At 38.9% G+C, this 16,157-nt stretch overlaps 1 protein-coding gene across 1 annotated transcript; it reads right to left on the bottom strand.

The window, feature by feature from the left end:
- On the bottom strand, window positions 1-16,135 carry Catsper2 (cation channel sperm associated 2). The gene is made up of 12 exons (XM_048793253.1): window positions 15,942-16,135; window positions 15,226-15,372; window positions 14,472-14,645; window positions 14,178-14,246; window positions 7,323-7,495; window positions 6,664-6,819; window positions 6,263-6,387; window positions 5,058-5,236; window positions 4,759-4,858; window positions 1,995-2,245; window positions 1,285-1,452; window positions 1-32 (listed from the first exon to the last, which is right to left on the bottom strand). Exons 2-12 carry the CDS (start codon window positions 15,368-15,370, stop codon window positions 1-3), a joined length of 1,572 nt encoding a protein of 523 aa, XP_048649210.1. The 5' UTR covers window positions 15,371-15,372; window positions 15,942-16,135.
- Between the last annotated feature and the right edge of the window lie 22 nt (window positions 16,136-16,157).

Genomic DNA, 16,157 nt, shown 5'->3' with positions numbered 1-16,157 from the left:
TTACTTGTCTTCAAAGCTCATCAATGCCTGCACTATAAAGAAACAGACTGTGAGGCTGGAGAGCTAAGAATGTTTGGAACATATAAGCATTTGGTGAAGACCTTGCTTTTCTGAGTTCTAGACTCCCACACAAATCGACTAATCTTTACTCTAAATTAAGCCATATGAGTCGGCAATCTTTGCCATAGACAAGTTAATCAAGATTAAAGAAACCAATTTCAACTTTCTCTTCCCTTCCACCCTGTTCTCCCCAGAGAACAAGTGGGAAGGCAGGACTGAAGAATTACTGGAAAGAGCAGGATGAATGTCAAGCAAATTTTGATGTGGACAAAGCTTGTCTTTGACATTCTACCCAAAATTCTATGTCCCAATGTTTTAAATTTCTATTATTGCCTTCCTGTGCCCACCACATGCACATATGTATATATGCACAGAGAGTCCTCCTTCCTAATTTAATTCATATTAGATTCTTTTCAGCAAGGTATGAGGAAGAAAACTCAGATGACACTAATCCATATTAAATTGTAAAAAAAAAAAAAAAAAAAAAAAAAGCCCCTAACTCTTCCAGGTTTTTTTGTTTGTTTTTACTTTTAGAGGGAAATTTTATTAATCAGAATTAATTTCCAAATCATGAAATATAGAGAAAATAATTTCAAGCAGATAATTCTTAGCTTATATAAAACTCTACTATTTAAACCATTTACTTCTGTATCCCTAGATTGACACTAGAAGGGCTGATGGGAAAAGTCTACAATTCATAAAAATTTTGGGGGGGCTGGGGCAGTGGGCACTTGTGGGCTTTCTGCTCTCTATTGAAACCCCATAGCTGTCCAATGTGAGCCTGAGCCCACTGCTCATTACTGAACTGAGACCTTCAAAGAGAAGGACTATGTCCAGAAGGGAGTGGCCTGCTCAAATAGGGCAAAACCCACCTTAATTCCCAAATGGAATTGGACACTATGCTCTTGGGGAACAAGCTCTCAGATCTCATAGGATTTGGGCGTCCCCTGCTGGAGAAGCAGGTTCTAGGTTCTCTCTGTTACAGGAAATTGGGACACATAGCCAAAATGTGACATACCAAAACAAGAATTTGCCCTTTTCAGGTGTGAGGTAGACATCAAGAAGCTGAGAACAGCCAACAATAAAAAATTTAAAAAAAAAAAAAAAAAAGAAGCTGAGGTGCTAGAATAGTGGACACCCTCCCACTTCTTCCCAGTTTTATATATATATATATTATTCCCATGCTATCAACTCCCAATCTCCATGACTGCCGTAACTCCATACCTGCAAACTGTTGTAATATCTTACGCTCTTCTAGGTTATACTGAAGCTTTTCCAGCAACTCAAAATATCGGAAGAGTGAGTCTCTGGGCCAAACCACACGGTCATCCTGATCCATATCCATTAGCCCAGGTAGATTCTGGTGCACAAGAGTCTCCCAGTCCAACTTATCTGTAGGGAGGAATATTTCTTAAAAACATGCCTAGATTTCTAGAAGTTGGAAATGAGTTGATTAAATCTCATGGTGTGGCTAGAAAGGTGGAAGGTAAAGGGCACATCACCAAAAGATTTCTGTTTTTTGGGTACTGGCGATTGAACCCACAATTGCTTTACCAAGCTACATCCTCAGCCCTTAAATGTGTGTGTATACATATATATATAAGTTTCTAGACAAGCTCTCTTGCTAAGTTGCTAAGGCTAGTCTCAAATCTGTAATCTTCCTGCCTCAGCCTACTGAATCTTTGGAATTATAGGTGTACCATCATGCCTTAAAAAGACTACTTTGTACAATGAGTGAAAAGAGCCACAGCCACACTTATCCAAAGTGAAACAGAACTTCAAGGAAAATTAAAAAGTACAAAGAAAGTAATTAAGACCAGAAAATCAGACTGGTGAAGAAAATTGGAACACAGACACAGTGGGAGAGCTCCTCTTAAGATTGTGATTTTTCATAGAGCAATCTGAATTCAAATAGAAGAAACTCTTCTGCTCACCAATATTATCAGAATATATGAATCCTGGAGACACAGAATAATAGGAAGAAGAAGAGGAGGCAGAGGAGGCAGATGGGTACTCTTTTTTGCGGGGAACAGATTTCTTTGTTTTTGATTTAGCCTTCGCCATATCTTCAGCAGCATGGCGCTCAGTCTCTGCCGGTTCTTCAGCAGCAACACTGGATTCAGTCTCTATGTGATCCCCTTCAGAAGTTTCAAAGTCCGAAGATACCTTTTGTTTACTGATTTTTCTGTATGTGAATTAAGAGATTTTATTGCTTCAAATGCATTTATGAGTTATGACTAGTTTATTCTAGTCCTGTCCCTGTCCACCCCTAAAGTGATAATTTAAAGCTTATGAAGTATGAACTACTCCCAAACTTAGCTTAGGCACTTCCAATCTCATTTATCCCTAATATATCCTTTCTTACCTCTTCTCTTTCTTCTCACATTCAATCTATGAATAAATCCTCTTGGCCCTACCCTTAAAATACACCTTTTCTCACTAACTTACTGGTACTGGTACAACCCTGGTCTGTGTCATTTTCATCTTTTGTGAGAACAGATGCATTGCTGCTGATCTCTGCTCCTTCCCTTATTCCTTTACAGTTTACCATCAATATAACAACCTTGATAATCCTTTAATGTAAATCACTCCATGTCTCTCCTCTTTTCTGCTTCCCATTTCCCTTGAAGTTAAAGTCAAGTCCCTCCAGTGACCTCCCACAGCCCTAAAGATTCAGTTTCCCATCCCATCATCTCTCTGACCTCATTACTCTTTCCCCTGCCTATTCTGCTCCAGTAACAATGGCCTCCTTGCTGTTTTTCAAACACATTAGGCATGTTTCTAGCTTAATACCTCTGTACTAGTTGTTCCCTCTGCCACTAACACTCTTCCCATAGATATCCCCAGGGAAATCTTCTCACCTCCTTTAAGTCTTTGTTCACATATTACCTTTTCAATTGAGGATACCTTGATTACCCTGTTTAAAACTATAACCCATATGCATTTTTTAGCCTCTACTCCTAATTCCCTTTAACCTGTTCTAATTTTAATGTTTCCATAATGCTTATCATAATTTTTTAAAAATATTTATTTTGTTATAAGTGGACATATATCTTTATTTTTATATGGTGCTGAGGATCGAACCCAGTGTTTCACACATGGTAGGCAAGCGCTCTACCTCTGAGCCACAATCCCAGCCCACTTAACATAATTTAACTTAATGTCTGTATGTTCATTGCTTATTATCTCTTTACCTCTACTAGTATATGAGCGCCATGAAAGCAGGCATTATTGTCTATTTTGGTCTCTGGCATGTCCCAAACACCTACTAAGTATTCAATAATTATTTGTTAATGGGTGAATGAGTATCTTTTTTTTCTATTCTGTTATCTTATTCACTGCTACACACTAAAGGTCTAGAACAGTATCTGTTTCATTGAAGGTGTTTGCATCGGTTTTTTGTGGCTGCCAGGACAAATTACCACAAACTTGGTGGTTTAAAACAACAGAAATATATTCTCTTAAGTCTGAAATCAAAGTGTTGGCAGTGCCACACTACCTCTAGAGGCTTTGGGAGGCAAAGTTCCTTGCCTCTTTTACCTCTAGCAGCTACCTAGCATGCCTCAGCTTCCCTTGGCTTATGGCTGCATCATTCCAATCTTTAGTTCCATTTTCACCTCTCTTTCTCCTATCCTATGGGTCTGTGTTTTCTGTCTTTTATAAGGATCCTTGTCATTGAACTTAGGGCATACCTGGAAAATCCAGGATGAACTCATCTCAAGAACCTTAAATTAATCATATCTTCAAAGACTTATTTTTTTTTGGTATTGGTGATTGAACCTGGGGTGCTTAACCATTGAGCTACATCCTCAGCACTTATTTTATTTTTTATTTTGAGACAGGGTCTCACTAACTTGCTTGAAGCCTTGTTAAGTTTCTGGGGCTGGCCTTGAACTTGTGATCCTCCTGTCTCAGCCTCCCAAGTCGCTGAGATTACAGGTTTGCACCACCATGCCCAGCCCATTTTTAAAAATAAGGTCACATTCACAAGATTCTAGAGAGTTAGGATATGGACATATAATTTGGGAGGGTCACCACTGAACTGATTACAACTAATAGTTATTAAATAAATGGATTCTCTCTCTCAAAGTCAATCTTTTTTTAAATATTCTTTTTTAGTTGTAAATGGACACAATATTTTGTTTATTTATTTTTACGTGGTACTGAAGATCAAACCCAGTGCCTGACATGTGCCAGGCAAGTGCTCTACCACTGAGCCCCAGCCCCAGCCCTCTCCTTTGATTTTCTAAACTCTCCTCCTTCATGTGTTTCCATCCCAGCTCACATAAGTGCTCCTAACCTGGTATGTATTTTGCTATGGAATGACCTCAGTGCTTCAGGGGACAGGTTTTGTCTCCTGCAAAACAAATAACCAAAAAAACATAAACAAGAAAAAGGGTAGAGAAAACTATCCATAAGCATAGTACAATAAGGGAAAAAGACAAGAATTCTTATCAGCAAGTGAAGAAAACCATATAGGGAGAAGAAATTGTGGCAACGGAGTGAAAAAGAGTTGGGAAGCCCTCACAGTGGATGAAGAATTAGGCAACATACTAGAACTGGGGAATTCTTAACTTTAGGAGCGAATCTTCTGTCATAAGGGGAAAAGTAGGGTCAAAGTTAAAGAGTGAAATCCAGGAATGAGGTCAGAGAGCCCTTGAGAGAAATAAAGTTGGGTCTGAAAATAGGGGAGCAGACCTCTGGATAATCTGCCGCTTGAATATGTCAGCTTTGTGCTGAACCTCCAGATGCGTCATTTCCTCGCTCAACTCATTCCGGATATTCTGGAAATTAGTAACTGCCCCAAAGGGCCATTAGGAGTTGGGAGATGGTGGTGACTAGATCTGGAAAGAGGGCTTGGGTGGGAACAGACCATTCCAGGATCCAAGCCTTCCTGCTACACTGGGTTCTCTCTACCCACAGTCCACCAATTCCAGTTATCAGACTAATTTCTTGCCAACCCCTTTCCCAACAAGTTGCACCTCCTTCATGCTTACCCATCATGGCTACTATGATATTTCTAAAGATAATGGAGCCAAGCAATAACCAAAGGATGACATAGATGCTGCTGAATACATGGCTGACTTCGGGAACCTTCCAGACATCCTGAAGCAGTGCATACCAATGATCCAAGGTGAAGAGAATGAACACTGTCACTACGGAATTCAACAGGTCCCTAAAAAAAATGGTGTGTGAATAATAGAAGCAAACATCTAAATCTCTCAGAAACTGTACAATTCTTATTTTTAAAGCAACATAAAATTTCTTCAGAGTTTGTTCTAACATATTAAAAGAATTTTTAGCTAATTATTCTTCAGTTTGAAATTGTTTTATTAAATTTTCCTGGGGTTAGGGTTCTAGATCATCGGTAGAGACCTTCATAGAATGCTCAAGGGCCTGGATTCAATCTCCTGCACACATACACACAAGTTTTCCTTTATCTTAAATAATACCCCTTACTATTCTATTAGTCCTGAAGCATAGTAAGTACTTGATAATAAATTTTCAAAAGATGAATGAGTTATCAACTAGATTTTTTTGTTGGTTTTTTTTTTTTTTTTAAATATATATACTGGGGATTTAACCCAGGGATGCTTTACCACTGAACTACATGCCCAGTACCCACCTCCCATTTTTTAATTTAAAAAATTTTTGAGACAGAGGCTCACTAAATTGCTGAGGCTGGCCTAAAATTTATAATCCTCCTGCCAAAGTCTCTGGAGTCACAGATGAGTGCCACAGGCCTGGCACCAATAAGATTTTCTTAAACCTTCATTCTAATTGTTCTAACTCACTGGTATGAACTGATAGGCAAATAAATGGATGAACATGTGACATAGATGATCCCAAATAATTATCATGATTATATACAAATAATAAAAAAATTATAAAACTGCTGGGCACAGTGTTGTATACCTGTAATCCCAGTAATTTGGGAGGCTGAGGCAGGAAGATTACAAGTTCAAGACCAGCCTGGGCAACTTAATTAGACTTAGTCTCAAAATTAAAAATAAAAAGAGCTGGAGTTGGGCACAGTGGATGTATGCCTGTAATCCTAGCAGCTTGGGAGGTTGAGGAAGGAGGAAACTGTTCTTGTTTCTTACAATAGCTTATACTTTTTGTATTACTGTGCTTTGGATGAGCTTCCTAGTGTCTAACCCAGATTCTCTCCCCTCACCCAGACTTCCCCAGCCCTGCATACGAGAAGAACACGTTGTACACCAGGTCCTGGCGAGTTGAACGGGTGTAATCCTCAAAGAAGTAGACACCAGTCACAGCAAAAATGTAGAAAAAGATGAGCAGCAACATCAAGAGGAAGGTCATGCTCTGAAGGCCATGACCTCAAGTTAGAGCTGGGCCAGACTAGGCTGATCTTCACCAGCAGCCCAGTCAAGCCCACCTGGCCAGCCCACCCAAACCCTTACTTCCACTCCAGAACCCAGTCATCTCAAATTCACAGCAGTTTATTCCTGGTCCTTTCTCAACAAGTAACATTTCACAGGACCTTTTATTGCCTTATTTAACCCATCCAGACTTATTTCATATTAAATGTTAAACCCCCATCTACCTTGCCCCCTGCTTTAGCTGCAACAGTCAAATCACCTTGAGGGCCCTCACCAGGGCCAAAATAATAACTCGAATTTGACGGAATCGTGCGAAGAGTTTGAGAGACCTCAGCACCCGGCAGATCCTCAGCAGCTGGAGCCACACAGATTGACCTGATACCCCTCCCAACACCACAATTTCAGGAAGCAAAGACTGTAGGAAACAAGAATATGAGTAAAATATACCCCAAACCACCCAGGCACAGATGCACTCTTCATCCTATCCTCCTAATAGTTTCCTATGTACTATCCTTTGAATAGCATTCTCAGGAGATTGATTCAGCCCTCCTATACTAAGTCACTTAACTCTGCATTTCAACTCATTTAGATATAAAAAAAAAAGGGATAAAATTAGTGTTTATCTTCTTGAACTGTTGTGAAGCACAAATGAGATAATACATGTAAAACATTAGTATAGGCACTTGATAAGTACTTAGTAACTGGCAGGTGTTATTTCTGGGATTGATGTTGTGGTTAGATTCTACCTTGCTCCTAATACCAACAATTCTTGCAATTACTGACTTTTAGTTTAGAAAAAAATATCAAAGAAGGAAATTAGGTTAATTTTTGTGTGTTTCTTTCTGTATTCTCGTTATTTTGATTTACCTAGACACATTCCTCAGCCCACTAACTAATCCTCAAGATATCTATCCTTACCAATATGGTAACAATAAAGTCAAATACATTCCAGGCATTCTTCCAGAAAAGAAAAAAGCTTGATAGCCACATTAGAAGGATCTCTAAGATGAAAACAAACAAGATAAACCACGCTGCCACCTCCAAAATCAGCTTCAATGACCACAGTTTGGCATTTGTGGATTCTAGCAATTCTGTGAGGATAAAACAAAGGAGGTATAAAAATTAAGGAAGTTGAATAATGGAAAATAATCACTTATAAACCACAGTTTTGTCCACTACTATTCCATTTTTCTTTGAGTTTCCTGTCTTATCACTGTTGCTTCAACCTATAAAATTCAGGGACGTACAGCAATGACCATAAAAAACAGCCACAATTCATTTCCTGTTAATATCTAACAACTGCAAATCACTTCCCACCCATTCTGGGATCACACAACCATTAAGGGATTCCTCCCCTTTACCACTTCTACCCACACCCCCTGTACTGTTAAATAAGTCCCAGAGTTCACAAGAAAGCATTGGGTCTTAATAGAATGAAAACATAGGTTCAGGATATATAAAATATTTCATAAAGGATGTACACACAACAAATCAGATTCATAGTTATATTCATGTTTATTGTGTTATAAAATGAAATCATCACCAGGCAGGAGTATCAAGGAGTTCCCCCAAAAGGGAGGTGGACCTCAACTCAGGCAGTGAGAATCCTTGGATTCTTAATATCATCACATAAAGGAATTTTAAAAAGGGTCTAAGTAAGGAACAGACTGAGGTTACTGAAAGAAATACACACTCTGAGAGGGTAGTGTATGGGCACAGGAGAGGAATGCCCTAGCTACATCTCAGGTAGGCACATTTATATATGATTGTAAGATGAATAGTACAGAGACATGATCTAAGAGATTGTTTTCAGTTCTCCCCTGTGTTGGTTAACTGGACATGCTGACCATTACCAGAATGGGGTTCATTTGCTGAATAGTGGAATAACAGCAATACCGGGATTATTTACTTTTCTTGTCTTTGATACATTCTGCTTTGGAACATGATACTACATAGGTGTACCTGTGGATAAGGTCTAATAACTGATTGAACAGTGCTGTTTATGATTAAGATATGAAAGGGACTTCTAAATCTAGATTTTTAATCCAGGGCCACTCTTCTCATGTATCCTTTCTATCTATCCTTATGTCTTCTTGCCTACCTCAAAATTACTTGGCCCTTTATTTTTGAGCTTTCTTTTCCTTCTTCTCTACCAAAAAATTATTTTTTTTTCTGCAAAGCAAATTTAACCCTATGCTTCCTCTCTAGAACCTCATTATTTGCTAAATGCTGTCCCTTTAACTTTTAATCTTTTAACCTTCTCCATCACTTTTTATACATCTAATGAATGTATGCTATGCACTAGAAAAAAGTAAGGTCAAAATAAGCTAAATAAGCATCAATATTATGGTGTTATTGCTTTACAGTTACCTGATCTTGGATTGGATCAAGATAAAAAGAAAGGAACCATACAGTCAACTCTCTGGAATGGGTTGGTTAAAAACCTATGGGAGGGCTGGGGATGTGGCTCAAGCGGTAGCGTGCTCGCCTGGCATGCGTGCGGCCCGGGTTCAATCCTCAGCACCACATACAAAACAAAGATGTTGTATCCGCCGATAACTAAAAAATAAATATTAAAATTCTCTCTCTCTCTCTCTCCTCTCTCTTAAAAAAAAAAAAAAAACCTATGGGAGTCATACTATACTTATCCTAATGCTTCTTTAGGATATGTGCGTCTTGAAATTTTTCTTTTACATAAAATGTTCCTCCAGGGGCTGGGGATATAACTCACTGTTAGAGTGCTTGCCTAACATGTGAGGTACTGGGTTCAATCCTTAGCACCACATAAAAATAAATAAATAAAATAAAAGTATTGTGTCCATCTACAACTAAAATAATTTTTTAAAAAATGTTCCTCCAGAGCTGGGGCTGTAGCTCAATGGCAGAGTGCTTGCCTAGCATGTGTGAGGTACTGGGTTCAAGTCTCAGCACCACATAAAATCAATAAATAAAGGTATTATGTCCATCAACAACTAAAAAAAAAATTTTTAAATGTTCCTCCAATTCTGAGGCAGTGTTCCACTTTTAACATCTCTGAAATTAGGATGCATCTTAAAAATCAATGATGTGTCCCAGAATTTTTATTTCTTAGTGCATCTCACTATTGATGGCAGCTTAGATTCAATAAAAGAACAATATTTTATCAATAACAATAAGTTATGGATCTCAGAAACATGAGATTATAGTATTAAAAGTAGCTGAAAACCACATTTGTGACTGGGAAATTGATTACTATAATTTTTGTTTAGTTTTTGCCTTCACAAAACAGGAAACCAAAGAGAGCAATGAAACAGTATAAAGTAGAAGTCTTGGAAAGAGGAATCTGATGATTTGAGTATGGAAGTACAAATTAAAGAAGCTATTGTTATTTTATTCTCTGGGAAAAGAGCTGATGTTTTTTTAAGAAGCTAAATGAACAGGCGCCAGCCTGGTGTAGTGGTATACTTCTGTAATCCTAGCTACTCAGGAAGCTAAGCAAGGGGATCACAAGTTCAAGGCCAGCCTCAGCTATCTATCTATCTGTCTATCTATTTATTTATTTTAGTTGTTGATAGACCTTTATTTTATATATTTATATGTGGTGCTGAGAATTGAACCCAGTGCAAGTGCACTACCACTGAGCCACAGCCCCAGCCCCCAGCCTCAGCAATTTAGTGAGGCCCTGTCTCAAAAAAAATATTTTCTAAAATATCTTTATTTTATTTTTATGCGGTGCTGAGAATCGAACCCAGTGCCTCACGCATGCTAGGTGAGCACGCTACCACTTGAACTACATACCCAGCCCCTCAAAAAAAAATTTTTTTTAAATGTTTATTTTTTAGTTTTTTAGGTGAACACAATATCTTTATTTTTATGTGGTGCTGAGGATCGAACCCAGTGCCTCACACATGCCAGGTGAGCACGCTACCACTTGAGCCACATCCCAAGCCCCAAAAGGACCGGGGACAGGGGTTGAAGCTGTGGCTCAGAGATAGAGCACTCACCTAGCAGGTGAGAGGGCCTGGGTTCGATCCTCAGCACCACATAAAAATAAAGAAAATAACTATACTGTGTCTAGTTACAACTAAAATAATAATAATAATAAAAAGGACTGGGGATATATCTCAGTGATAGAGCACCCTAGGTTTAATCCTCAATAAAAAAAAAAAAAAAAAAGAAGCAACCCAAGGAAGTTTAGAGGAAGAAATTCTAGGAATTGCCTAAGCAAAACAGAGTGTGCAAAAATGACTGCCTCCAACTCCACATCAATCAATGAAAATGTATATACTATCTGAAATGAAAATGTAACTTGAAAAAATTTTCAGCCTGCTGGGCACAGCAACACATACCTATAATCCCAGTGACTTAGGAAGCTGAGGCAGGAGGATTGCAAATTCAAAGCCAGCCTTAGGACTTTACTTAGGCCTTAAGGTACTCAGTGAGACCCTGTCTCTAAATAAAATATTTTAAAAAGGGTTGGGGATGTGGCTCAGTGGTTAAGTACCCCTAAATTCAATCCTTGGTGACAAAAACAACAACAACAACAACAAACAAACAAACAAACAAAAAAACAGCCTGCCTTAATAATGCAAAGGAATCTTATTGGAAAAAGAGCTGAGGAGCCCAGCACAGTCCAGCCAGGAATTTTAGTCACTGCTGTGAGTTAATAGTGAAGATCTACATTTGAATATTCTTCTCTTGGGGTGACAGAAGGCAGTAGCTTTATCAACCAAGTCAGGCATATGTATATGATTCTATGGTAGAGTTTCAATATTGAGAGTTGTCTATTGCCACTTCCTAATCTAGCACATAGAATATCAGGTAAATTCACATTGGTTGCAAGAGAAGTTCAACATTGCCAAAGAGAGGAGCACACCATAATTTGTATATATGTTCCACAAACGACAACAGTAAGAGTTGCAAATGATGAGTTCAAATAATGCTTACAATTCCACTGTAGAAATAAGCCTTTGGGTTTTTTTTTTTTTCTTCCTCATTTTTTTTATTGATACATTATAGTTGTACTTAATAGTAGGATTTGTTGTTACATTTTCATACTTGCACACAATATAACAATATCATTCCCCAGTGTTTCTTCTTTCTCTCATTTAGTTGTATACAAAGGGCTATAATAAAACACTAGTATTGATTTGGCCAAGTTACATGATTTGAAAATAAGACTGGTAAAATCCTGCCAAGCACAGTGGCACATGCCTCTAATCTCAGCTATATGGAGGCTGAGGCAGGAGGACTGTAAGTTCAAGGCCAGCCTTGGCAACTTAGCAAGACCCTGTCTCAGAATGTAGCTCAGTGGTAGAGAGTCCCTAGGTTCAATCCCCCCATCCAACAAAACAAAACAAAAACTAGTAAAATCTTTAGAACATAAGAAATGTCATTAAGTTAGAACAATAGGACTTAAAGGACTTTTGCAGAAGGGCAGAATTGCCTTCCATAATAATACATATATAATAATACATATAATACATATATATATAATATATAATAATACATAATAATACATATATATATATCCCTAATTAATCTTAAATTCCTTAGTGCCTTAATTATCTGGTTTCTATTACTTTCCCTAACTCTTCTGTTACTTAGTTTTTCAAATTAACAATACTTTTCTTACAGCTAGCATATGGGGATTATCCTGTAATATTTTAATTATTTTACAGATACTAAGATTCTTTCCTTTTTTTTTTTTTTTTGGTACCAGGAATTGAATTCAGGGGAACTCTGCCACTGAGCCACATCCCCAGCCCTATTTTGTTATTTTATTTAGTGACAGGGTCTCACTGAGTTGCTTAGTCCCTCGCTTTTTGCTAAGGCTGGCTTTGAACTTGCAATCCTGTCTCAGCCTCCCAGATTCTTTTCACTCCAAACTACCGTATACTTTCAAGCATCCCTTCACAGAAGGCACTCATTTTTGTAATTGATTAGCTTTCTTTTTCTAGTTATGGGTATAGGGACATATGTTTGATATAACAACCGGTATTCAGAATTTCAGGCTGAATTCAAGGAAAAAATTTCAGGGCCAGATACCTGGGTTTGAAAGTAATCTCCACCAGCTTCTAGATGAATGACCTTGAAAGTTTTATCTTTCTGCATCTCAGGATTTTTTTCAACTAGAAAGCATTTTCAAACAAGTTTGCAAACCCCTGAAAATTCTTTTTTGTTACATGACAGTACCTTGGGAATTCTTGAAGGTGTTCCAGAGTTTAGTGATTTTAAAGGTGTTATGGGCTCTACTTTAATTCCCATATTTATTCTTTAGTAACTAAATACATTCCCCTCTAAAACAGAACCATCCAAGGAACATCAAATGTTCTGATTGATATACCTGGCAGTTAAAGAAGATCAGAACATACTTAATCACCCTGAACAACACAAACTGCATAGATTTTGACACTTATATAGTTTAAAATTTTCATTGTTTTTAGGAACATTTTAGCTAATGATATCCACAATTAAGTAAGGAACACTGATGCCGAAAAGTACAACTTTAAGAAGAGCATAAGAGGGCTGGAGTTGTGGTTCAGTGGCAGAGTGCTTTCCTTGCAATGTGAGGCACTAGATTCGATCCTCAGCACCACATAAAAACAAATAAACAAAATAAAGATAAGAAGAGCATAAGAGCCAGGTGCAGTGATACACACCTGTCATCCCGGCACCAGGGAAGGCTGAGGCAGGATGATTGCAAGTTCAAAGCCAGCCTCAGCAACTTAAGGAAGCCCTAGGCAATTTATTGAGACCCTCTCTCAAAACAGCAAATAAACTGAGAGTGACTCACAGCCTATAATCTCAGTGGCTCAGGAGGCTGAGGCAGGAGGATCGTGAGTTCAAAGCTGGCCTCAGCAACTTAGTAAGACCCTGTCTCTAAATAAAACATTAAAAAAGGGCTGGGGATGTGGGTCAGTGGTTAAGTGTCCCTGGATACCATGAAAGAAAAAAAAAGAAGAAAATAATTCTGCAAGTTTATGTCATCATGATGTTCATTAGATTCCATAAAGTGCACTCACACAATGAAAAATTTTATACAGCACATCAAGCTGTCTCTAAAACTTTAAACATCAATGTCAACGAAACTGTAATGATGCTACATTTATTTTCTAATTGGAAATAAGGATTATCCATGGTGGCAACGTATTATTTTCAGAGTAAGAATTGTAAATGAGCCAAATCTTTTCTTTTTTCTCTCTCATTATTTATTTATTTGTCTGTTTATTTATTTATTTATTTATTTATTTGGTACTGGAGATTGAACTCAAGGGCACTCAACCACTGAGCCACATCCCCAGGCCTATTTTGTATTTTATTTAGACAGGGTCTCACTGAGTTGCTTAGTGCCTAGCCATTGCTGAGGCTGGCTTTGAACTTGCAATCTTCCTAACTCATTCTCCTGGGACGCTGGGATTACAGGTGTGCACCACCACGCCCTAGCTCTCTCTCATCATTTAGAAACAAAATATGAAAATTATTTTTAAAAGTAAGCCAATTGCCAGGTGTTTTGTTCCCACCTCCAGCTCATTGTGGATTTGTCACATTGCTACATATTACACCCTACCTTTAAGTGTCTAGACTACCCTGTGTCTACTACTAGTACCCTGAGAACCTAGTACCCTGAGAACCCTCCAAATGTTTCTAGATCTTAGCAGCTCTACAAAATCTATTCCAGAGGGCTTAATAGAATTGTCCCTATCACAATTCAAACAATGTTTTAAAAGGTAAAATGATCAATTTAAAAGAAAATACCTCCCACCCACTTCCTCTTTCAGTATCAGTTCTCACCTATTTCAACCATTAGTACGATTGTATTCAGGAAGATGAGGAAGATGATGAAATTTGTGAAGACAGAACCTATTTTCTCTTAAGGAAACATAAAATGGAGTTCTTTCAGATTTACGGAACTGAAATAATAACAGCAAGAACATAAGATACAGCATGAGGACCTGGGTAGGGATATATAAATATATATATATAGATACCGTTAGATACAATGAAAATGGTATTTGGGGTCGGGAAAAAGAAATCATACACAGATGGCAAATTATTATGCATAAAAAACAGAGACATAAAGGATACTCTCAAGAACCCATCCAGCCCACAAGGAAAGAGGTGGCCTCTGACTGCAGCGCACACGCAACCTGCTCATCATTCGCTGGGCATGTGAAATTCGTCCTACATGTCGAGGCTTTATGGATATTTGCACTAGCTGATGCTGATCTCCCAGCAAAAGTTTCTTCTGAAGGGAAGGATCTATAACAAAAATTTTAAAAGGGATAGCACATGCCTCTAGTCCCAGTTACTTGAAGTTGAAGGGTGAGAATCTTGAGTCCAGGAGTTAAAGACCAACCAGCAAGAGTCTATCCAAAAAAGGGGAGTGGACAAACATAAAGGAAATTCTTTGGGGTTATGAAAAGGAGGGTTGGACGTAGGGAGATTGATCGGAAAATGGGTTTTATAGTACAAGGACTTGCCTTGCAGTTGCTCCTTCTCACAGCAAATAAAAATCTTGTTAGTTTGGGGTGAGAATTAACATATGGCTTAAGACCAACACTGACCATGCCCAAGAATGAAAGCAGCAGTTTCAACTCAAAGTGTCTTTGGTGAGAAACTTTTCAAAGTTAGTCAAAGCTAATAGCCTAAAAGGGAGTGACATGGGCTCTATTTCCTGGATTCAAAGTTTTATTTATACAACCCTTGATAATTTATCAAGTGTAGCCTCCAAATCAGCAACGAAACAAACTTCCCTTTTCTACCCTTAAATTTCTCTGCTTCCTACTCTGGAGAATGAAGACAGGAGTCTTAAACTAAGTGTAACGAAGAAATAGCTGACCAAGTATCTCCCGGAGAGTGTGCCGAGGCACAGCTTGGCTCAAGCCTTGCAAATGCTCTATGAGAGAGAAAGTATCGATGAGACGCGAACGAATGGCATCAGCTCTGGGCAGTTGCATGTGCCCTGCTTGGTAATCAGTAGCCATGTCTGTTAAGAAAACAGAAGAATCAAGGGTTATTTCATTCTAGAAGTTGCACCAGTACTAGAGGGTTTTTGCTCCTCTTCTTTACCCTTTTTGCCTTTAAGAGATCTTAACAAGCTCAAATCTAGGAACTACTAACAGTGAGAACAAATTCACTAAGACTCATGGTTTGATTTAAACAAAAGAGAATAAAAGTCGTCAGAGATACTGCGTAGTCAACCAGGTGTCCAGACAACTTCGTTTTCTAACAGCATTTCTAATAAAAAACTTGTCTAAATTTATTCAGTTAAAAAAAAAAAAAAAAGCAGCAGCCACCAGGGCAGGGGCCCTCAGGATGGACAAAGTATCCAGGACCCATCTGGACCTGAGGGAATCAGGCAATGAGGTGGAGCGGAGTGAGGGCGTAGGTGGTTGCTCCCCCCCCCCCAAATAAATAAATAAATAAATAAATAAAGGATGAGGAATTGGACAATGCAAAAATCTGACTTTTGAAAATGTGTCCTGCCGCGTGTGTCCACTCCAACGGTCCCTTAGGGGCCAGCTCTTTCTCTCAATTCCCGCTGCTGGGCCTCACCTCAACCCAGGCTCCCTTCCGCCCACTCAACCCGGAATTCACTCCCCGGCCTCCGGCTCCCGAGCCCTCAGAACTTGGTTCCCCCACGAAGGACCCTCTCCGGGCCGAGCCCCAGACTCGCTGCGCCGCCTTTCCTGCAGACCCCCAAGATCCTGCCCGCCCCGGGCCCCGCCCCTGCCGCGGTGCTTGCAGCCTCGGCCCCGCCCCGCGCTCCAG

Source organism: Marmota marmota, unplaced genomic scaffold (genome assembly GCF_001458135.2).
Source record: "Marmota marmota marmota unplaced genomic scaffold, marMar, whole genome shotgun sequence".
Classification (NCBI taxonomy): Eukaryota; Metazoa; Chordata; class Mammalia; order Rodentia; family Sciuridae; genus Marmota; species Marmota marmota.
This window is presented reverse-complemented; position numbering and strand designations above follow the sequence as displayed.